General features: G+C 40.3%; 1 protein-coding gene across 1 annotated transcript; it reads right to left on the bottom strand.

Moving 5' to 3' along the window:
• Positions 1 to 290: 290 nt before the first annotated feature.
• Positions 291 to 21,447, bottom strand: FRA10AC1 (fragile site, folic acid type, rare, fra(10)(q23.3) or fra(10)(q24.2) candidate 1; the record flags this gene model as incomplete). The annotated part of the gene is made up of 13 exons (XM_010182803.1): positions 291 to 333; positions 769 to 853; positions 1,219 to 1,257; positions 1,842 to 1,960; positions 3,922 to 3,964; positions 4,981 to 5,094; positions 8,344 to 8,389; positions 14,136 to 14,220; positions 14,725 to 14,808; positions 15,500 to 15,576; positions 18,569 to 18,614; positions 18,698 to 18,790; positions 21,371 to 21,447. Coding segments are annotated over 13 exons (951 nt in total), but the record flags the coding sequence as incomplete, so codon positions are not given.
• Positions 21,448 to 25,490: the final 4,043 nt, after the last annotated feature.

The raw sequence follows: 25,490 nt of genomic DNA, 5'->3' as shown, positions 1-25,490 counted from the left end.
CTCTTGTTTGTTTACATCCTTCCGACTTTTAAGTCTGGGTGCCATATATCTTTTGCACTGAACTGAAGAAAATGACTTCTCTTACTTCATACGTATACAGCCTACCACAGGAAAAACAAAGTTTTTAGACCTGAAGCCTTCTAACAAAGATAATCCACTGAGATGGTCCATACGAGTGACTGCAGAAAATGTATGCTGGCAGAAAGAGGTCTGTGTCCTTGATTATGACTCGATTTCCAGGTTTTCATCTCGACAACTCATGAAGAAAAGCAGCCTACATCAATTTCAAGTCAGAGAAACAAGTCTTGAAAATACTCATCAAACTCCTCCTCTCTGGAAAAAAAAGGATAAAAAAAAAAGGTCAAAGAAAGCTCTGCTTTTGGATCTGTACCTAGGAGATAATCTTTGTATGGAAGGCTCAGCAGAATTCTGATTAGAATTTGTAGCTGGTAGAGACCACTTTGACTTATTCAATACATTCCAACACCATCACATTTCCCCTTCAGTGCAACAGCAGTGAGGTGTCCACGAGGATTCACTTCTAAGATAGCAGTGTCATGGGAGTGGCTCGACAAAGGTTTCTCCTCCAGTGCTGTGTGCATCTCCTCTTTAAAAAAACATACTTAGGTTCACAACACGGAAGGAGATCTGACATAATTTTTGATGTCTGAGTATTCATTAAAGCACTCAGGAAAAAACTTCTGCCTTTTCAGTACTGAGCGGACGCAGTCTGTTCTAATATCTACAAGTTCACTAGATCAAACTAACCGTGATTTCTCATCTGCTTCTTGCAGAGGACCTTTCCAAAAGTCAGCATCTGAAGGACCATCCTGTGCATCACTGTTATCTGAATCTGTTAAAAAATTTAAAGTGCTTATGAAATGAATTTTAATAGAGCTTATCTTAAAAAAAACAAACAGGTGGTATAATGCTAGAAGCAATGTTTAATTGTAACCACGAGAATAAAAAGAACACTTTACTTTGCATAAAGTAAAAATGAAAACACTTCCCAATATTATTCAATGCAGTATCAAAAAGACTTAAGATATCACCAGCTAATATTCTGGCCGAACATAATAACTATCATGTCTCTGCTTGTTTTCACACAGCATTCTTTTCATCTTATAAAATGTTAAAACTACCAGCAAATAAAAAGACCATGAAATAATACAACTTCTTACAGAAACGTAAAATGGAGAAGATATTGAAATACTTTACCTTTATCAGAACTATCTGAATCTTCCGAAGAAACCTGATCTGGAAAGAAACACCATTAAAAAAACAGTAAGCTCATCTTTGGTTCATCCGTTATGTTAAATTGTCTACAAGGGTATTTCTATGCATCTATGCAGATGCATGCACACACCACACATTCAAGGAAAGTAAGCAAACTGGAGTAAAAGGACATATTTTCTTCTGCATGAGTTCAAAGGTCATCAGTTTGAGGTCAAATACATCACCTTGAGATCTGTGGTGAAAAAAGGCTATCGAACATTCCCAAAAGGCTTTCAACCCCAAAGCCTCAAGGAATTCAATACTTCACAACCCTTTCTGACATGCAATGTCCAATCTTTGGACAAATCTTCCTTGCAAAGCAAATTTTTCACAATGTAAGAAAATGTAAGAAAAATGTAAGAAATTTATCTTTTTGGTGCACCTAGGAAATTTTAGCTAAGAAATTATCTTTCTGACTGCCTGTGCCACACAGTCACAACAGTCACACACCTGCAGTTACACATAATTATAGATCTAGAGCTATACACATGTAGCTATAGCAAAACTAAAATTCAACTAACATATTTGAATATTTAAAAAATTGAAGGTCTAAAATTTATATTCACCTTTATGGGTCTTTTTTCTGGACTTTTTTCCCGAGCAAGATAATTTCATCTTCTTAATTTTTGGCTCTTTAGAGCTTGGCACAGCTTCGCCTCTTTTTCTTGCTTTGACTTCTTTCCTCCTTTAAAAAACACCAGTGCACACCTCTGTTATATGTACTCCTCAAGCAATAGTAAATCTAAAGCATTTAATTCACTCAAACAGTTCATTTTCTCTGAAACTTATCACCAGTTAAACTGAGAAAAATTAACTGAGTTAAAATGAAAAGTGCTATAGAAACACTAGAGTTCTGTAGCTAAAGACAAAGGACAGGAAACACTAAAGCTGCTAAAATCACCCCGATGCAGGCAACAAAACCAGGGAATTGACAATCAAAGATTAAATACAGAAAATAATTTCATAACATTCCAAATTCTTATTGATATTACAATCTTATTTTACTTTTAGCAAACAATTTTGTATATATGTAATGAGAAAAACACAGTTAATACAGGCTTTTAAATAAATTTTGATATTTGATAGTGACAAAACCTGAGGCAGAGGAATCTCAAGCCTAAGAACTTGAACTAAGATGTTGAGGTTCTGGAGCGTGTTCAGAGAAGAGCCACAAGGATGGTGAGGGCTCTGGAGAACAAGCCTGATGAGGAGCGGCTGAGGGAACTGGGCTTGTTTAGCCTGGAGAAGAGAAGGCTGAGGGGAGACCTCATCACCACCTCCAACTGCCTCAAGGGAGGTTGTGGAGAGGTGGGTGCTGGTCTCTTCTCCCAGATGATGGGGGATAGAACAAGGGGAAACGGCACCAAGCTGTGCCAAGGGAGGTTCAGGTTAGAGATAAGGAGGAAGTTCTTTACCGAGAGGGTCGTCAGAGGCTGGAACAGGCTGCCCAGGGAGGTGGTGGAGTCACCATCCCTGGATGTGTTTAAAGAGCGGGTAGATGAGGTACTTAAGGATATGGTTTAGTGGGTAGACAGGAGCGGTTGGACGTGATGAGCTCAGAGGGCTTTTCCAACCGAGCCATTCTGTGATTCTGTGATTCTGTAACTTGCTGCAGACCAACAACCCATGTGTTTTGTTTTCAGCTTCTGTTACATAGGCTTACAGCCTGTGGATATAGGCTAACTTTTCCCTGCTTCTTTGCACTAAGTCACTAAAATTGTTTCAAAGTATTGCTCTACAGCTGACAAAGGGAAAAGCTTGATAATGCTTACTCTGAATTCCAGTGGTTTTACAATTTCAGTTCCAAAAAAAAGTAAGACAAATCAAACTAATCTCAGTTACTTAATTCTCCTTCTTAATACGTGTCTACGCAGTGCTTTAATAAAACTGAGTATGAATTAACTTTTAATATGGATTAACTTTATTGGATATATCCAACTAGAGAGACCTTTGACTTGTGTTACCTTAAAAAAGAAATCATCTTCTAGCTCAAAGGCTCCCCTTTCATACAATTCTCAGCAATTGTATGCCTTAATTACTGAGCCACGCAACTAAGTTAATGCCTCTTCAAGAGTCAGAAAATCACAAAAAATCAGTATCAATAGTTGTGGAATTCAGCAAGATTACAGATAATAGTAAAAACCAAATCAAACCTTAATGCAAATATTTTATAGATTCAAAATTCACTATTTTTCTCTGCTAAGTGACTCTCAAAGAAGAACAAATACTCAAATTCAAAATTTCAAAGCACAGTCACTTGACTCACACATAAACCCACTATTTTTAAGAAAAGGAAAAGCATTCCACCCCTTAAACACAGCAAGAGGGAAAATAAAAGAGAGTGTTTTGCATCAACTTTCAGAAAACAAAAATAATCACTGCACTGAAATTAAGCAAAGGAAACTTCTGTGGGGCTAGCGATGGGATTCTTCTGGTCTGAGGTACTTTGTACTTTCATTAGCACAACAATATCTAATTCTCAACACTGTCAAGCCAGTGGCTCCACAGGAACTCCAGAACAGAATCTATTTCAGCACAAGCTCCTAATCATCTAGCTGAAGTTGTTGTTCATCATAACTGTAATATATAGCTTATAATATAATAATTCCATAATTCAGCCCCCGCATTTTCAAAATATTTCATTACCGATGATGAAAGTTTAGTTTGGAGGAACATTCTGGACACAGTCCTGAAAAAGAGAGAATGAGAACATAACACCTATGTATTTGGTGCGCATAATTAACAAAACTTGTTAATACATATATAAAACTACAAGGAACACTATCTTCCAATTTCAGTAGCTTTTCCTTCAAAACAAATTTACAGTGTAATTGCAGCCAGGGTTGAGGAAAATGCCATGATAAAAGTCTTCAGTATAAACCCGGATTTTACTCAACCAGGAGAAAGGTCCCAGGTTTTGCAGCAGCAACTCTTCCTAGCAACGTTTCAGCGCCTGTCATGTACAGATATCCCATTTTACGGATCCCTGTGGACAGACCAAACTGTTCTACAATTATACTGAAGATGCACAAGTCTCTTAGAGCATTGCCAGAGATCAGGTGCTGTCACACGGAGCGTTTTGAGCACAAAAGAAAAAACACCATTAGCTTGTTTTACACAAGGCCACTGTGCAAACTGTGGTGAGTTTAATTATCTGGTAAACGTATCAAAACGTACACCGCATTGCATAAGAAAATCCCACCCAAGAGACACGACTGAAAAAGGAAGTGATTTCAGTAAAGTTAGAATTTTTGCAAGAAAACAGAAGTATTAAAAATAAAATCAGCAGAGCTGAAGGTAGAGCAAGAAGTTGTCTGGTCCAAAGCCCTAAGGACTCCTAACCATGTAACTGATGAAGCAATGGCAATGATGAAACCCTCCTTGCAATGCAGTACTGTCCGTTAAAACTCGACATGCTTGTGTGCAAAACAGCTTATGATCAGTCATTCTAATTCTATGACACAATCAATTACACAGCATGAAGTGCTCAACCTGTAACAACTTTGTCATACGTAGTGATAGTAGCTGTTCTCTCCAAATCAAGACCATCTTACTACCTGTAATTAATTTAACAAAACTATCTCCTCTTCAGAATTTTCCATTTTGCATGAACTGGTATTGTTACCGTTGGGTCTCACTCAACAGCTTTTAAAGCACAAGATACTTGTCTTCTTAAGCGTAAATGCACTCAAAAAGCTGACTTACTCAATTTCACAAGTGCGTTCCTCTTTTCACCATGCTCAACGTAACCAAAATTCACCTCCCAGCTCTTCAGGCCTTCCTTCTCATCACAGTGCTTATTTCCACAGGAAAACTGGCCTGTAAAGAGGTCAAAACCAGCAAACCATGGTTCAACGATTAAAAAGCACAGGTCTGGGGTTGTTATGTCCAGTTTTGCTCAATTGTTGCTTTTTGTTTTCTATTTATTTCAAATAAAAAAGCCCAAATTAAAAGTAACATCTAGATTAAGGAAACAATAACAGAGAAAGCAATCAATCATACATGCCTAATACTGCATCTTTTCAAAGAAAGAACATAACTTGAACTGTGTTCTGCAATGTACAGATGAAGGTATACATTATGAAATAATAAGCCTAATGCTGAACTCTGAAGAAGTAAACGTCACTAGGATACACTCCAGATCTTACACGATTCCTTAGCAGAGGCTGATGGATCAGGAGGTGCAAGTCAGACATGCCTCTTAACGACACCAAACGATCCAAAGTATCATATACATACAAAATTAAATGCCCATGTTCTCACTGCCTTGCCAGTTTACCTGATATACTGGACATACAATGTGCATTCTAATGACTTTCCATAAACAATTTTAAGAAAGGGAAATCCAGTTCTATGAGGAAATATACAGCAGCTTTAAAAGCTTCCTTGACTTTATTATGTTAAACACAACACTAATTTTAGAACAATTGGCTCACAATCGTCGTTTACGCCACAGGGTCCTCAATAGTGCAGTAATAAAGATATAGACACATTCCCTTTGCAGAAGAGGGATGGGTATGCAGAGCTGGTGGTAAGGATGAGTATTAATAGGCTTGCAAGCAGGACTGCTGGTGAACGATTAACCTCGGAACATTCTCCTTAAGCTGCTAACTAATGGATTGGCAGTGTCCTCAGATACTTCAGTTCTGCAGTGTAAAACTACTTGCAACACTAACACTTGAACCAAAAAAACCCAAAGACTCCCTTTAAAAAATAATCTCAAATTAATATACATTAAATACGTCTAAGCCTATATGAGGTATGGCTATCAGTAGCCTGTGTCATCAGAGATAGTTTATACCTGTTATAAAGAAGTATAAAATCTATAAAACTTTCTTGAACTTAACCAGACTCTCCTCACTTCACATCTTCTGAAAAAAATCCCAAAACCAAACCAGAAAAACAGGCAGAGAGAGAAGAGAGACATCAGTTTTATTTATGATGAGCTGCTCCTGACAATACGTAATGCCCATTTTGGATATTCAACATTTTGGATGTTCCTAAGAACGCAGTTAGAACAGTATCTTCAGATTGCTACGGTAAGCAATGAATTCTTAGGTAAACCAGAATTTGACTGTGTAAACCACCACAATTCTGTGCCTTTACGCATTTACAATCATCTAAACACTTAAAATCATGGTGGTTTTTTTTCAGTGGATCCCTACTCCATGCCATACACAAACAGCCACGCTTCTCTTACCCTCCTTTCACACTGCAATCCCTACAACACATATTCAAATCTTGACTTGAATACAGAATCCCACTCTTTCTGAAGGTTTTCCTTTTCAGCAGTATTTATCACTCCAGTATATCTGAATGTCATAAAAGCATTAAAGACTTTTTTTTTTTGGCAAAGAAATCATTATGATCCCTATCAAGTATAGGGAGAACCCAAATTAAAGGGAATTAGAGACCAGACTATTCAGTTGCTTGAAACATGACTTTTCCCACAACTAGATGTCTAAGGACGGAAGACACAGAAATCAGCATATCAAGTAGACAGTTACCTAATTTAATCAGCAAGAAAAACCAGAGAATCATAGGATGTGTTGGGTTGGAAGGGACCTTTAAAGATCATCCAGTCCAACCATCCTGCAGTGAGCAGGAACATCTTCACCTAGATACCCCAAACCACAGTAGAGTCCACCAGCAGCGGTTCTCACCACCACTGTTACTGTCACACTCTCCCTTTTGTAATAGCAATTATCAGACACTTAGATACCAATGCTTTATTACAATTAATTAAAGCAATTTATATTACTGATTTATACTTAAAAACGGCAAAAGAAAAACATTGAAGACTCACAGCTTTTTAAAATCGGTCATTTGAAACCGCACTAGAAAAGAGCATTTGGAAGAGAAGGCTGAATTCTTGCGCCCCTTAGCGGTGAAAGATCCAACTGATCAGTGCTTATGTTCCAACTGCTGCTCTCCACTCGGATTGCATCAAAAAGCTTAAACCATCTAATTCTGCACTTCCTCCTGCAGTTTTAAATACGGAGTACCAGATACTAAAAGCGTAATTCAGCTTTAAATTCTTTTTTCCCCAAGAAGACATAACTGTTCATAAATTACTCATTTCTCATTTAATTTTAATTAACTTTTTAAAGCATTCAATAAAGCATGTAACTATATCAAATGTAACTACCTGTTAATATAGTCCGTAGTGCTGAATGCAACATATGACTGCAACTACCTTTAGGAACCTTAATCCTTACGGCTTAAACAAAACCACCATTAATGTTCACACTTCCTGCTGTGAAATATATCTATTTTTTAAGTGTCTAACTTGTAATACATTGTAATAAACAGACCTTTTTATAGAACTGTTCTGATCAACAGTATCATTCCATGCAACTTTCCTGTACATGCATGACTTCTGAAAACTGTTCATGTTTACAGGAGCTGCAATACATTCACATCGTTTTCTTGCTTGCTCAGCTACTTGAAAAAGTCCCTGTTCCTAGGCCACAGAACGGGGACCGCTGCGAAAAGTCCCAGTAACGCATCCCGAGCACTCACTCACGGAAGCAGCCAGAATAAGCTACTGATTTAGAAACAGGGAGACACGACAACCACTCCCACCGGAGCTTCCAAACCCAATTTAGCCTAAACCAGGCATCACACATGGAGCTTTAATTCAAAAGTTAACATTCTGCAAAACTGCATTGGAGACACTGTCAGGAAAATTATTTCCTAAGGAAAAGTATTGAGACTTCTATTAAAGGTATCAAAGTCTAATGAGGTAACATAGAACCACTGGACATAAGCAGCTAAAAACACATCCATGAAATTGTACGCTATCAAATGCATTATGCTGGTGTTTGTTACAAATCTGACCTTGTAAAAATACACCGTGAGTTCTCTTAAATTAACGTATGCAGATCAGTGTGCACCCTAATGGCTACGTGCCATAGAACAGCAAAGTGAGAAGTCAGGTCGATTTATTGTTCGTTGTTACCTGATAAACCTACTGGTACTGTCAAATACTGTCTAACAAAATTGTGTCAAAAAGCAGCGAGAAAAGCACCAAGGAGAAACATACCATAAAATGAAAGACAGCATTACCTTTTCCTGAAATTACTTCTTTCTCATGTCGCCACCTAAATCCAAACTGTGAAGACAAGAACCAAAATTAATTAATAGTCAACTTATTCAGTGATGCAAAGACTCATTTCAGTTGACTGATCCTGCACGTGGTTCCTCCATTCAATGCTAGCCAGTAAAATTTACCTTCTTTCTCTGTTCAGTAAAAACCTCTCTGCCTCTGCCCACCAGGAGGGTTCCAATCTACACATGCAATTCAAATGGCAGTAGATGCTGTTAGAAGTTTGTGAGGCACTGAACAGACACTTTCTAAAAGGCTTCATAGCAAGCAAAAGAAATAGAAAATTAGGGTAGACCGACTCTACTAGATACCTCACTGCAATTTTGTCCACGCTGAAAACACAGATCACTGGAATACTGAAAAGTCGTATTAGCACGGAGCAATGGATCCCACCCTAAAAACTAAGAAAATGACCGTGCCAACAAGAAGTTTGTATTTCTCTTTACACTGCCTAGAAACTCCTCCTGTAGAAAACCCATCTACTGTATTTGTTTCCCATAAAATGTTTCCTCATCCTCTCAAAACGGCAAGTAGCCTGGTGAAAAGACTGAAGATGGAAGGGAGCGAGAACAGTCCAGGAAAAACAATTTTATTTTCGCTAACAAGTAGAAGGGAGGGCATAAAACTCAGAGGCATACGACTTCTCCAAAAAGGGCTATCTTGTATTTTCGTTTAAAATTAATGAACACAGGATGACAAGAAGATGAAATTGCTGCTCTGAAAGCAAAGCACAGAAGACCCCGAACTTCACGTTAAAAGATGGGGAGGGAAAAGGGGGCAGAAGGGTTACAAGAATAAAGAGCTACAAAAAAGGCTGCAAAGCCCGTCTTTGGCACCCAAGTCCCAACGCATCCCTTGCAACACAAACCTTCTCCTGGTGCACTCATAGACTGAATCCACACAAATGTGCATTTTGTAGATGCAATGATATAAATCCCGCAATTATACTGGATTGATTTGCTATGTTTTAATCGAATTATGAACACTGTAAGAAGTACAGGTATCTATTGCTCTGTGTGGTCTATAACGTTATCGATCTTTTTAAATAAACGATAGTAATTCTTTATCTGAAGGGCAACAGCATGGAGCTCTCATGCACGAAGTGGTATGCAGTCCAAAGAACATCAGAAAAAAAAGGAGAAACAAAAGTTTTGGCTTTTAAGAACGTGCCATACCCTCATAAAAATTCTTTCCGCCTTAATAACAGATGAAAAAACTGAGCAGGAAGACAGCAGCAGCCAAATGTTTTGTCAGCACTGATTCTCCCCAAGTCAATATATTACATAGATGTCTAAGAAAACTAAAAATTTGTACATCAACAAAATATTTGCCTCTTTAAATCAGTCCAGTAATTTTCGAACTGTTCTTATACAATGAACAACGTATTCACACCTACTGGTTTCACTGGTAAAAAAAAAGCCACTGGAGAAGGTCCTGGTATCAAACCGTGTGTGATGACAGTTTGCCAAGACTGGATCAGGGTGTGCTTGGCCTACTCCACAAATCTGGTTATAAATCAGATCACATCCTTACAGAGTATTTCTGTAATACCAAGAAAAGTATGCAAAATAGAAGAAAGAAGAGAGCCAGAACCACCTGCAGTACCTCTAGGACAAAAGTTGCTCTTATCTGCACTCATTTCTGTCAGTCATTCTTCCACCAACTAATGGCAAATGACAGGGAATTACCAAGGCTAGGAAGAAACAACAAAATAAAAGTAAATACCATTTAATTCCTCTAACTAAGCTAAAATCTCAGGTACAGATTAAACTACATAGGAAAGTTAAAAATTAGGGCAGGTTCTTGAATAGTCAGCCTGCAATACTAAGGAACACAAAGGCATCATCATCCGACAGCATTTATCTGCCTCATCTCTGTTAAATGAGTTCAACAAGATCCTAAAGGAGCTGCTTCTACAAGTTAACACCAAGTAGGACAGCTCCAAAAGATGCTTTGCAAGAGTATCAAATGGCTACCTGAATAAGAAATGATAGCCTTAAAAATGTAAAAGACCATTTAATGTCCATAAACAATAAAATACCCAAATTAAATATGGACTGCTTGCGTAGTACGCATTGGCTCCAGCAATAACTAACATGTCCACAGTCACCTCTTTCAGAAGAAAAAGAAGTGTATGAATGTATACAACACTGTGGAAAAATACCCTAGATATTTTAAATATTTTTATTTTTCACAGGAAAGCCTCCATGCTGAAAAACCAATGACAAACACGAACACATTAGCATTACCAAGTGGGAGAAAAGTTGGCCTAGAAATCTGAAAATGATCTGGAAATAAAAACAAAAGAAGAAAATGTATTCTGTCTAATGACCAGGTGTCAGACACATTTCATTTCTTAGCAAATAGGAGACGTTTCCAGTCTGTTAAGCTACAAAACAAAGCACGGTGACAGCAAATTAGAACCTTTCTAGGAAAATAAGACAACAGAGAGAACATTTCCAGTCCGATGCATAGCAAAGGAAAACTTACATGCAGACCACTCTTACTGCAAAACTGACAATAAAACTAAACTATCTGACAATGCAGACCGTCATTTATCAGCCTCAAAGCTTGCAGACAAGATGCGCTCAAGGTTCAAAGACAACCTTGACCTACAAAATTCTGATCTAGGAAAAATGGAAGGAGTAACAGACCCATCACAAGCAAGAGCTGTCAGAGCACTCTCCTCCAGCGTCTCTAAGCAGCCTCACACCAGAGGGTCACCTTGGCATTCCTCATTAAAAGAGACGGAAACAAATATGAGTCCTAACTACATAAAGCAAAGTGGGATCATGGGTCACAGGGTCCCATTTGCCTGCAGTGCCAGCAGCGGAGGTGAGTGCAGGTGTGCTGAAAAGTAAAATCACTCAATAGAAAATTAGTTCTATTTAGCTCAAACCAGGCCACTGGTGGAGACCCACACACCCTCTGTGGCCACTTTCTGTAGCTGGTGGCCAGGCTGGCGTGGTCTTCATGGGTGCTCGTTTGAGCTAAATAGAACTAATTTTCTATTTAGTGATCTTACTTTTCAGCTCAGTCTCTTTTAAGTGACTGAACTTGCTGAAAACTGGCAGCATGTTTTCCCAAACAGAAGATAAGCTCAAGGTCAGCTGTCTCATCCTGGGTACTGTGTCTGCGCCTACAGGGGGAGAAGCAGACCCAAAACTGACCAACGAGGTATTCCATCCCACACACGTCATACTCGGGATAAAAGCCGAGGGATCACGAGGGTCTCGTCCCCTTTTTTTGCCTTTTTGCCCTTTCCACTGTTCCTTCCATCTCGACCCTTCCGTCTGTCTCGATCCTGCAGAGGCCCAGGCCTGAGCAGAACCCTGCTGGTTCATCTGCCGCTGATCCTGATTTGTGTGTCCTGCATCAGCTCCCACTGCTGCTGAGTTTGGTCTGGGACTTTTCCAGTGCCCGGCTCTGCAGAGCCTCTGGTGACGTATTCATCATTGGGGGACGATTTTATATTGGTTTTGTGTATATTTGTACATATTTGTATATATTTCATTATTTTCATATTTACAATATTATTCTGCAGTATTAGCATTATTGTTTCATTAAATCTGTTAGTTTATTTTCCAACCCGTAAAGTCTCTCTCCCTTATTCTCTTTTCTCTTCCCTTCTGGGGAGGGGAGAGGGGTTAACAGAGAGCGTCTGTCCAGGATTTAGTGGCCGGCCCAGCCCTAAACCACGACAACAGCCAGCTCCGGATGGGAGAGCACCCGTGTTTCTCTAAGGATGAGAGCACAGAGGGGCCTGCCATAGGACCAGGGAAGTCCCAATCATCTCCCTGTGTGTGTGTGTGTATCTGCATACGTGAGCAAAGTCTGAGCCAGCAACTGGAGCGTGGCTGTGGCCTCAGGAGTTCATGAGTCTTGCGGCTTTTCCAAACTGCTTTGTTTTGAGCTTCAGTCTTTGACAAGGTGCTCTGCTAATTTTCCAGACCTCAAGAGAGCCCCTCCCATGAAACCAGTCTTTATCATTATCAAGTACTTAGGAAAACAGTGGGTTTTTTTCTCAGAAGAAAAGTTCTAAATGAGATCTGAGCTGTATGCAGAGGTTTTTAGCAGAATTAGCTGCCTAGAAGATTTTAGCTAGTAGCAAAACAATTACAGTTGTGAAAAGACAGATGAGCATGTATGTGCAAGTCTCTCTCTATACATATACATATTTAACTGATCTACAACTTTACTTTGACAGCGCCTACCAGGATATAGAATCACAGAAGAGCGCAGGTTGGAAGGGACCTTGAAAGATCATCTGGTCCACGAAATGCAGGGGAAAAAAAGGCTGGAAAAATCTGAAAGCACAGACTGCATTCCATTGGTGTGAATGGGATCAGCAGCCTATTTCTGACTTCCAAGAAAAAAAAACACAAAAAAAACCTGCTTTGACATCCTTCTGTACCAAACACGGGCATGGATAATTGAGAGAAACCTCATTTTTTCTCTAAGAATTTTAAGAAAGGACTCTCACATGGTCAGAACATATCTGAGAGCAGAAAGCACAACCCAATAGAAGAGAACAAATGACATGATACAGCAGAGTTACCCTGACATGGCAATTCCAATAACACAGGTAATGAACTATGAGCATGAACAGGAATTCACAGTGACCTCAAAGTTAGGAGAGTCACATTTGAAGTCTGGCAGGGAAACACTGTTCACACAACACACACACACACACAAGAAAAAGGAAACCAAGGCAGAACAGTTTCCCACAAAAGAGAGCCAGCGTATGGAAACTTGGCACAGCAGTGAAAGAAACAAAATCGGTAAGCATGCTCAAGGGAAAATCAGCTCGGGTGGTAGGACAGAGACCGAAGGATATGAAACAGCCATAGGAAAATATAATCAAAGTTACTCAAAATAAAGGAGGGAAGACATCTTCAGCGTTTTACTTCTTCTTCAGCATTTTACTTTTTCTTAATTTTCATTTAATTTTTGCATTTTTCTGTTCCAATTTTCTTTAGAAGGCTGTCATCTTTTATGCCTAATACTGGAGTTTAAGCCCAGTCCTTCCAAACATTTTCATTACTATCGTTTCAAAGAACTCTGTACAGACACTGCTTGCAGGGCTGGATTGGTACTAGATGCTAACAACACGGAGACACATCTGAGTTTAGCAACACTTTCTGCAAAATCACAATAGAAAATTCACGTGGGGTTTCTTTTGGCTGAGAGGTTAGTCAAAAAACTTGGAAACAACAAAGGCTGTTGCAGTTAAGAAGAAAAACTGGTGCTGGAATTGGGCTGTTTCTCTTAAGAAATTCTGTTTATTTACAAGGAACATACAAACCCTGTTTCCATAAACAGAAAAGAACAGACATTTCCAAAACTGCTTCTGCCAGCATTCAAGCACAAAACTCTCTCTTTTTAGGCTTTTTTTTTAAACAGTAACATTCCCAGGACATTTTTAGGCTTCATCTAGTGCTTCTCTCCAGGCAAAGCTCTCTAGCCTTCTCTCCTTAACCTCTCTGCGTTTTCTGCCTTTCTTACTCACCACGTACCTCTTCATCAAACGCCATCCGACAGAAATGCTGCTGTTCCCACAGAAGCACACTTCTGGGGCAGTGACAACGCTTGGATTCAAACTGCTGCTGTTTATGAAGTAACTTGACAGGCTCTCACAGCTCCCTAGGGAAGGGGTGCTAGCACTCTGGTTTCACAACGCATCCACAGCCGTAAGGCAATTTTTTAAATAGTATGATTTCAAACCAAGATGGTTTACAATAATGAAACTTACCTTATTCTCTTTGTATCTACTGAGATCTCCTATACAGTATTCTTTGAATAACTTATCATAATATTTCTTCGCAAGCCTCTTCTCCCTATAACAAAAAGTACTAATTTTATTAAATACAGAACACAATACAATTCATTTGACATTGCAGTGACATTAGCAAGACAAAGACACGTTGTTTCATCTGGAGAACACAAGTTGCACGGTTTCAAATGCAACACAAGTACACTCGTTGAGCTAAGGGGTAATTTCCATAAGGCTGGGAAAACACAGCTAAAAGAACTAGCTACAGAACTATCCACAGAACAAATGGAACAGTATCTTTTCAAAATAGGCTTCCTTCAGAGATTTCAGAACAGTCATACGGAGCTCAGAGAATGCACAAGTATTTCTTAATTCTTTCTCTCATCAATTCATTTTGCCACTGAGCAATATCACAGTATGAAAGACCTTCTAAAAGTGTTGTTTCTAAATGCACTAAAGATCAAAGAATGATCACTAAGTATGCACAGTAATTCTTAATTGGTAGGGGACACCACAAATTTAGTACAAGTGATCTAAAAATAACACGTTCTATAATAGTTCCAGGTACCAATTCATGTCTGCCTCATCATCTTCGTTCCACAGGAATCTATGGTTTTCTCTGATGACATCGAGATCCGTCTTGTCATTTGCTCTATAAAAGGAGACATTTCTTTCAGGACAATGTAACGTTAAAATGAAAAGTCAGTCAAACAATAATCCACATTTGATAGTTGTGATCTCCACCTCCCCTTACAAAGGAATATATTGCTATGGAATGAAACTATCAAAAAATGTGTTCCCTGACATACCTGTTCCCAGGTGAAAAATTCACAGTGGAAAACGGCCACTGAAACCGTGGAGGACTTGATCCTGTCTGAAAATACTTCTTATACTTGTGACTGAAGACAGTAATGTTAGCAGGCAGTTATAGATAGCTCTAAAGGTCATCATTATTCTGGACAATGGACAGCAATTCTGCACATTTCAAAAGTACTTCAGATTGTTATTCTGAAGGTACTGCCAGATATTTCTCAATGTACCCTCAATTAATACTCCCCTGTCATTTTCCTTTTACATAACTAAACAAGAACAATTCAGAGCTCGTGGTAATTTCTTACATAAAAACAATGGTGCAAAACGAAACAAGGTAATTCTGTGGTTTTTAGATTTACAGTGACTGTAGTTACCACTTGTGACCAAAGTGTTCAGTAATTTGACACATAGCCACAACCCGTTTTCCCCCCAAACCTGTAATATGTACTTTTACATATTACGTATGTGAAGGCTCTACCTGACATGGGAACCTCGGGGGCATGAGGGGAAAGACTGCTAATGGTTCTTACCCAGAACGTCGAAAATCCTCTATTTTGCCACCGTAGTACAAAATGTAGTCACGCACCAATTTCTTATGTCTTTCATACTGAATAAAGCAATTAAGGATCATTTCAGGACTTACCTTCTTTTATTTTACCATAGTTTAAAACTAAAAAAAACCTAAAACTTCTTATATACTTAAAAGAACTGAGTATTTTCCTCAAAAACAGTTCAGTAATTTCCAGAAAGAAAGGAATTACTTAGCAAGTTTTACTTAATAAGCTCTCATAAAAGCTACTTTCCAATTACAGGAATTTAAGACAAGTTCTTCTTTAAAACCTCATTCAGCTGCCAGATCTTTATAAAATTGTCTTCCTTTATCAAAGATGCTCTGTATGTGTACACATAGAAACTGGGTTCATTTTTCAGCTGTAATCTAAGAAACAGCTTCTTAGTACTGCAGTTTTGGTTTCAAACAGGTTTGTGTTTTCATATTATAACAACAGTCTGGCTACTAAAATGGAGCCTTTTATTTACATTTTACTGTCAACACACAAATAAAAGTTATCTGCTTCAGTTTTGAAATGACAATCACAGGAAAATAGATAATGCCTCTCTTAGAACAATTCAGCCTTAGAGATATTATTTGAAACACATTTTGTACCATAATTTGAGCAAAGATATGTAATTACTTATTCAGAAAATAAGCATCTTCTCAAATAAAAACATTTTATATGGCTACTTAAAAGTATTTTCAATTAACTTGTATGGTGCTTCTGAGGCAGCAAATTAGGAAATACATTATCTCCTGGTACATATTCTGGCAACTACTGCGTTGGTGTGAATGATTTATTTCAATTTACTATTTTGACATGTATGTACTGGGTTTTCTGTGAGGGGTTTTTTTTGGTTGTCTTTGGTAACGGGGGAAGAGCTGTGGAGATGGCCCTTTAAGAAGCCACCTGAAAAGCTCCCCCTTTTCCTTTGTCAGACCCACCTGTGACCAGGGCCAAGCCAATCAGCATCCCTGCGAATTCAGGTATTTAAGGGGGCTGCAGGGATGCTTGTCCTCTCTCTGGCACCGGCCCTGACCAGTGGGGCCCCAGGTGCGGGTGGTGCGGACCCAACCCCAACCCCAACTTAATCTTAAGCCTCGCTGCAGCTCCAGCCCGAAAAAAGAGAGAGAGCTGGGAACTCTTCAGGACCACCAGAAGAGACCTGCAGCGGAGAAAGGAGTGGGGCCCAAGGAGAACAACTTTGAAGAACACCAAGGTTGGTTGAAGGAAAGAAAGGAGAGGGAGGAAGAGGATGCAGAGCCCAGGTTCCCTTTTTGCAACCCATGGCGAGAGCCAGGTCGACTGCCTGCAGTCTGTAGAGTTCACCGGGGCCTCCCCCTAAAGAAGCCGTGACTGCGGGCAGTGTGTGCTGGAGCAGTTCGTGTGTGAGGGAGCTGTGACCAGGGGCAGACCCAGACTGGAGTCCTGTGGACTTGAGCTGAAGCAGTTTCGTGTGTGAGGGAAACTGCAGCTGTGGGCAGACCCGCATTGGACTTCTGAGGACTTTTTACCCTATGGAAAGGGGGCCACGTGGAAGCAGAGAGAGAGAGACTGGGCAGAGTCCTTCTACTCCCAAGGAGCACAAGGCATGAACCGACTGCAACCCCCACTTCCATCCCTCTGCGCCTCAAGGCAAAGGCGGGGAGACAGGGGGGTACGGAGAGAAGAAGGGAGGGGTGGGGGGAAGGTGTCTGACTTTAAGATCTGGTTGCATCTCCCATTGTTCTACTCGGATGTTGGTAACAAATTAAAGTTGTTTTGTTTTTATTCCTTATGATGAGTCTGTCTTTTGCCTGTGACCTTTTCAAGTGCTGAGAAGAAGCCCTCCCGTCCTTATTTTGACTAGCCCTTTCTGGGGCATCGTGGTGCTCAGTTATGCACTGGGCCTAAACCACAACACCTGTATTAGAATTTTATTGAGACATTATTTTCCAAAGGCCCCCCAGAAGTTAATGTATTTGGTTTCTAGGTTTTTTTTTCTTTCCATCACAAAGAGAAGGGACAGAGAAGCAAGCCCAGAAGGTTTTAACTGGCACAATTAAACACGTTTAACACAATATACTATTTTGTGCTGTCATGTCAGTTACTAGGCATTAAAATTGCATCACAGTAAAGGTTTAAATAGGAACCACTCAAAAACATTAGCAGAAACTCATAAAAGTCTCTACACAACGAGATTTGTACTCCTTCCAGACTATCCAGGCTTTTCTGTGGCTAATGATACTCTACAATATCAGTGGGACTGATTAAGATATGCCTCCTTGACAGGCACACAATGGTTTATGTAGTGCCTGGACAGATTTTAAGCAGGTTAGGACAAGTTATTTTCTGTTCACTGGAGTTTCCAGATTTAAGTTAAGTCTTTCCATATTTAATTAGTCTTTACTTTCCTATTTATTAACTGTACTGCTGAAGAACAGCTATTTAAACAAACAAGGAACTGATGGTATTTCATAGACAGTCAAGATATGTAATGACTGCCCCAGGTGAAAACTAAATAAAAGGAGAAAGGCTGTAATCTAAGTAAGGCAGTAGTTATTAAAATAGTTACCAATTACGCATGAAATATGATTAAGATATTTTTAAAAACCCTCAAATAATACTGCACATGATATTAAACAGGCTTGCATTACAGCACCTGTAGAAGTTATTACTGGAGACAAGGCTGTTACGAACAGCCTTTTGAATTAAATAACGCGCTCTTAAATTTCCAGTAGAAATGTATTTGTCCACTGAAAATAGCAGCCACATGTAGAATTATAGTCTGTATAAACCCAACTGAAAGAGCAAAACGTCTTTGTACCAGTCTAAATAAAATTCACTGCATAATAATTTTGTCCCAAACCGGACAAATGAGCATACAGGAAGAATCTGGAAGTACCCCTACTGAGTAGAGGCATTCTCAAAAACATCTCAGTAACAAAAAGAAGCTGATCTGAAGTACGACTCAGTACCTGGTCAACCATCAACTGCTGCTAACTGAGAAAACCCAGTACTTCACCATAACGGATAACCTGTGCCCCAAGTTAGATAGAAGGATACGGCATCCATCGATATCAAGTGAAATCTTCTTTTCCTTGCTTCTTCCCTGTCGATAACAAATATGGTTTCAGTGAGAGCTATCTTTACATTAGGGAAAAACACCTCACAAAAGAAATAGATAAAAGATACCTGTCCCATTCTTCAGCTGCAAATTGTCTGTGAACCACATTGCCTTGTTTCGCTTTTTGGAATGGCTTCACCAGAAGGCTGTCTTCCTTCACACTAAAGGCCGGGGGGGAAAGGAAGAAAAGTTAGTCAAGAACTCTTCATAAGCTACAAAATTTCCATATGCCAAATTTCGCACTAACTTCAGTAAGATAAACTGTTGTACTGCTAGCTTCTACATGAATAAAACCAAACGTCAGAACAAGCATCAGCTTAGACTTGACTTCATTTGCAGAACAAAATCGGAAAGGCATTTGCTTACAGCTAACGTTTAGAGAAAACTGCTTAAAGCAGCAATTTGTAATATTTATTTTTATCAACATTATCACTATAGAGCCACAATGAAAATACGCTGGAGATTCCTCAGTTTAAAACCCTCTATAAATCTCAGCTACACAGCCAAGTAAGAGCAGGAAGGACAGTACGTTCACTGAATAGGAGTGATTGCTAGTAACCTTATCCCAGCCTTTCATGCAAATGTCTCAACACTTCATTAAACAACTCTGCCTCTCACAGTGTAATCACTAGAATCACTAATTTAAAATTTAAGGACTGTGTTGTGAGCCATACTTGTCAGTGGGCAGCTAAAAATACTTTCAGAACTCAGTGAAGTAATAAAAAGTTAAATATAAAGTGATGCACTTTAGCTAGTCAAATATATTTGGTTAGTTTCATTCCTCAACAGAGGTAAAGAGAAGATTTTCCATACTTATAGCTGGCAGAAAGAATGGAAGTCAGAGAACTGTAGAAAGCAAGCCAGGGAATTTATATGTCAAGCTATGGAATATAGGACTGTAGGAACTAGGGGCATCATCTGCTCGAAAGGATCTGAAGATGTAAAATTCCCATAAGAAGACTCCATAAAGCAGCAATATGGAAAAAACTAAGACTACTATTTTCCATAAAGTGAAAATAAATATCACAGAGCAAGAAAAGGACATGTACATACACAGTGAACCCACATAAGAGCCCCACTGGGAATCAGCAGTAGTGTGCCAGAACAAGGGTAATGGTGATGTTTTTTAAAGTCTCCTGATGGTTAGGTAATATTCCACTTAGAAAGTGGAAAGGTGTAATGTGTAATGGTCTTTTAGAGAAAATGAAAAGTGAACAAAATCAGTCACTGTTTCAATGGAACAGCTACACTTACAAAATAAACGGAACAGCACAACACCTGCCACTATCCCAATGACTAAAACATGATCTTTTTTTCTGTCCCAGAATGTGGTCAGACACTACAAAACCTCTTCTTTCAATTTTACTATGAAAGAAAACACACAAGAATCCTAGGAAAGCTTCCAGAGAGCCTTCTGAAATAAAGTCCATTAATAGACTTTATTTGAGCAAGGGAGAGAAAGGAAAAGGTTGTCCTCCCCCTCTACTCTGCCCTGGTGAGACCACATCTGGAATATTGTGTCCAGTTCTGGGCCCCTCAGTTCAAGAAGGACAGGGAACTGCTGGAGAGAGTCCAGCATAGGGCTACAAAGATGATCAAGGGAGTGGAGCATCTCCCTTATAAGGAGTGGCTGAGGGAGCTGGGGCTCTTTAGTTTGCAGAAGAGGAGACTGAGGGGAGACCTCCTTCATGTTTATAAATATTTAAAGGGTGAGTGTCACGAGGATGGAGCCAGGCTCTTCTCGGGGACAAACAATGATAGGACAAGGGGTAACGGACACAAACTGGAACACAGGAGGTTCCACTTCAATTGGAGAAGAAACTTCTTCTCAGTGAGGGTGACAGAGCACTGGCCCAGGCTGCCCAGAGAGGTTGTGGAGTCTCCTTCTCTGCAGACATTCAAAACCCGCCTGGACGCCTTCCTGTGTAACCTCATCTGGGTGTTCCTGCTCCGGCAGGGGGGTTGGACTGGATGAGCTTTGGAGGTCCCTTCCAATCCCTCACGTTCTGGGATTCTGTGATTCTGCGAAAAGGTTAAGAAAAATGCATGCCCAATGCAGACAAAATGTTCACTATGGTACAGAAAGTGTCAAAGGACTGTGGTGCAAAACCAGAATAAATACATAAAGAAATAAAATAAAAATCTTAATAATATAATGAAATCGGACTACAAATGCAAGGCCACCAGTTGTGTCAACCACTGAGAGAACTGGCAAAGGAGATCTCACATAAGAGATACGTAGTTGCATTTCAAGGGCTGAGTACACCACCATTCACCAATTCCCAGGTCTCTTCACAAATTAAATAATAACCAAGTAGCACCAGTTCTCCACTTCCTCCAAGCAGGTGTTTTTTAATCTACAAAGCCTGCTGCCACTTGGCCTTTTCTGCCTTGCTGTCTTCGCAGTTCTCCACGTCCTGATGGATCACAGTGAAGTGAACAGCGCAGCCAAACCCCAGCAGTTGATGCGAATGCTCGGAAAAACGGAACGCTCTGCTCCGAGAACTGAGGGGCACAGAGACACCAGATGGACGTGGCAGAATGGATCTTAATCAGCTGTCCCTGGGAGACAACACGCTTTGGCGAGCTTGGCGTGAGGAGATACAGGAATCAAAGAGATTGACTTTTCAAAAGATATTTCAACACCAGACTTCACACACCACAGCATCACCTTCTACGCACAGCAACGGGCCGTTTGCACAAAATACATAACGCAAAGTGCTAATTCTGTACTACATTACCTTTTCGGCTTTTGCCCAGACTTCTCTTCATTCTCGTCATCACTAAAATCAGAATCGTACCCTCCATGGCCACGTGCCTGAAAATAATACCCAACACAGTCAATATGCTTGCTAATGTAGCATGGAGACGGCGTAACAAGAAATCACTACTGTCCATCACACAAAAATAAGAGAGAAAGACGGAGAGCAAATAAGCAAGTGCAAATTCCCACATATGTCTAAACCAAATCAAGCCAAATTCAACAGACAATCCAGAGCATATTCCAGATAACGCAGGACAAAGAAACACATTGTCAGCCTGTCAAAAGATCACTCTATAGATAACTTATGTGCAGATGTTCCCATATTTAATCTTCACATAGATGCAGATAATCAAAAGTATGATAAACACCTTTGGTGTTTCCTTTCAACCGATTTCCCTTATATAAGAAAACGGTGAGTATTTTCCCCAGGAGCTACTCCTCCAGAGCGCTGCAGGACACCAGCTGACGTGCCCACGTCAGAAACTGGCAAAGATGAGAACACAAGTTTCCTGGGCTGTGGTACAGCATTTTAGGTCACTAGATCTCACATTGGTAGCTGGAAAACTGCTTGAAATTATAACTAAAATACAAAGTAACAATATGCCTGCAAAAATGTACCAACTAATCAGCACAACATTCCTACCATAAAGTATTTTTTCCATACGCTTTGGGGTTACGACATCAAAACAATGCATATAAGAAAGCCAAAATATCCCGCATCTTAATGCCATCAAATGACCAAGCACTGCCTGCTGCCCAGATCCATCACCTCCATTTTTCAAGACACAGTTACACGTCCAATTCTTTCAGAGGAAGTAATGGCTCAAGTAGACCCCATCTCCTCACCCTCACTCCTACTCCAGTACCTTCCTTCCAGTTGCTCAATTACAGCTGTGAAACTACACGTGAACCAGATCGAGCAACTCACACAAGTTACGCAGGATCCTATCCAAAAGAGACTATTTTAACCCAGATAAGTGTCCTGATAGTTCATCCAGAGCCCCCCAAACAGCTACACCAGGCAGCTGGAGGAGCAGGCACAGGAAGAGAACAGCCAGAGCTGGGAACTGCATAAACCAGCACTGATGCCAGAAAAGCATTTACACAACTGAGCTAAAATCAAGGGGGGTGGTCAAGGGTTTGACACAGAATTCCTAAGTACCTTGGTTATTCCGACTGTGGAAGAGAAAAGAAACTGGGTTTGAAAACCAGCATACTTGATTCGGCACTGCTGATTCCTGCATTACCTACAATCATATTCCTCCACAGACAAAAACCTGAGAAAAACAGAATCTGCAAAAAAGATGCATCGCTTCAGGACGATTCTGATGAGGTGCCTTCTCCGGATGCAAACGCCTCCCAGAAATGCCATTCTGGAGAGTCAACTGTATCCTCCGCTGAGATCGACAACCGGTTTGTCCTGGGCAGAGTACGTAAAACACTGTCTTCTCACACTGACTTTTAAGATTTTTTAAAATTATTTTTATTAATAATAGTAAACTCTACCTTTTCCCTTTCCTTTAATAATGCTGCTTCTGCTCTTGAACTCTTCTGAAGATGTAGCTCTCAAACGCATATATTTGAACAAAAGCAAATCAGAACTTTCTGTTTTGCCTTTACATTTTGTATTTCCCAGGAGACAGAAAAATGACCAAAATACAGTGCAGCAGATGTCTGCAGTACCTGGTGAAAGTACCATGGTGGGCCTCATGCACTGGCAAAAGAGCAGCAATGGTGCAAAGTTCTTCGAGCAGAGTCCCCTGATAACCCTCAGTTCAGATGCAGGACTCCCAGCTGAGGTGGTTCTAACAGCAAGCTCCTTTTATTAATGAAGCTTGTGTGGTCTTTAAAAAAGGGTGAATATATTATGAGTGTGCAGCCAAAAGACTTCTACTTGGCCTCTAACTTTTAAAAATATCATGGTAATCCCAGAGTGTCTTAAATGGCAAGAGCAATGCTTCCCAGATGAACACCAAGAGCTTCCTTCACACTCAGAAGGGGAGAAAGTCCAAATCTACACAATGTGTATGAAAGTCAACATGAGGCAGACGAAGTATAAAAACAGACAAGATAAAAGCTTGAATAAAAGGAGATTTTCCCAAAGTGGTTGCCCTTAGATGACAGGCCCTAGAAATGAAGCAGGCATACTCAGTAATCAGCTCCCAGATGATTCCAGGAATGACTCAAACGAAAAAAAAAAAGAAAAAAAAGGAAAAAAAAAAAGAGAAAGCAGGAAAGGCTGGTCCAACCAAGTCATACTGTGGGGCTGTAGAAGCTGGTGACTGCCTTTCGGAAAGCTGTGCCTGTGAATGTAAGGGCAGGCGTGGATAAGGACTAGGTCCTGAGAGGCTGCTCTTCCAACAGGAAAACTCTTCAGAGCTCCAGCCATTCCTCTGAATCACTACAATCGCTCAAAGATAAATTCAGGGTGAAAACCCACAACGGATGTCCTGACACTTCTAGGCCACTGCTCCTTCAAAGGCAACAGCAGGACAGGCAGGTACCGTACCAAAGCTGGGCTGACACCAGCAGCTCCAGCAGTGCTGGACGGCACTCTCAGAGACTGGGACTGAACAATTATTACTGACCTGACGTCTTAGAATGACACCAAGATGACCTGGCTTCTAGATAAAACTCCATCAAAGAATCTCATCCATAAATGAATCTCCGTTTTGGAAGGACAGTGTAAACAGACACTGCCTAATGTGAAATTCCAAGACTCATTTCTCCCCTTCCAAGGCTTTGGACCCAAGCTAGAATTTAAGAGAGGCATATGTAGACACAGACATGCAAAAATTGTCAAGAAATTTAAAGTCACTACTTTCACTATTTGATAAACCCTTTAATATAATCTTTGCTGTGATGGAATTTGCCAGAAACTCACCATGCTTTTTGTAAATAAGGTAAATACCAAACATTTTATGAAAACATGAACCTGAGAGCTCCACAGCTGAAGTGTTATGGTGTGTTTTGTCTGTTACACCACGTTGGAACTTTTTTTCCTCCTAACAACAAAACAAACTGAAACCACAAGACTAAAACAAGTACCAATATGCTTTGGGATACATTTAAATCACTGACATTTAAGTAATTCAAACACCTCTTATTAATTAGTAGCGAAGCAATTGGAGACAGAACCCAGCCCACTAACTTAGGGCTTGGTAGCTTATGAAGACAGTAAATGTACTAACACTGCACACAACTGAGAGCACACAGAGGAGACGTGAACTGCTGATGTCAACAGAGGACATTGCAGACTCCCCAGCACTGCACTTATAGGAGGTATTCGCATCCAGAAAAGGCACCACTAACCCTCTCCACTGGGGTTAAAAGCAGACTAGAGAAAAGGATGCATTATAGTTCATGTTGATTCCCGATCACAACATGCAACTAAACAGAAAAAGGCAGTTTAAAATAAAAAAAGGAGCAAAGCAAGCCCACACACAAAATTCTGACTCATGGCTCCTGACCTCAGCCCTAATCTTGCTAACACCCTTCACAAGCGTCACTCCCGTCCTCCACTTTATCTGCCCCCAGCACACAGGTCTGTGCCAGTGCCTGCTCACAGCGCGGATAAGGCCCAGAACAGACCCGAGCGCTCATTTTGGTACAAACAAACTGCTCTGGGAAGGCCTGAAGACAGCATGGGATGTAAACAGGGCCTGCGGAGCCACTCTGGCTGCATAAAGAGTGCCATGCAGGGAGGCAGCGTGCTTCACTGCAAAATGCTCTTCCCACCTTGATGTTGTTTTTGAGGCTTTGCAACCCCCACTTGGGGGATAAAAAACCTGAAAGTGCGCGCAATTAGCTTAAAACCTACTGTTCTTGCAAAAGCAATTACGAGGAGTATTTGCATATATCGTACAGTGAACAGCCAGAACAAAGGAGAAAAGACAGCCTCAAGAGACTGCCCCTTTATTAAAGCTCTAACACTATGAAGGGAGAAGCAGGAGTATAAGGTAGGTAACGGCAGACCACGATAGTGAGGAGTAGAGCTTTGCAGGGCTCCACGGAGAAATATCACACCAAAAGCCAGCCCGTGTGGGTCGCACACGATTTCCGAAGCCGTTCTTATGCCCCGCATCCCACCCAGCCCT

Source organism: Mesitornis unicolor, unplaced genomic scaffold, assembly GCF_000695765.1.
Source record: "Mesitornis unicolor isolate BGI_N332 unplaced genomic scaffold, ASM69576v1 scaffold11914, whole genome shotgun sequence".
Taxonomy (NCBI): Eukaryota; Metazoa; Chordata; class Aves; order Mesitornithiformes; family Mesitornithidae; genus Mesitornis; species Mesitornis unicolor.
Note: the sequence above shows the minus strand (reverse complement) of the source record. Positions and strands in the feature narration are given on the sequence as shown.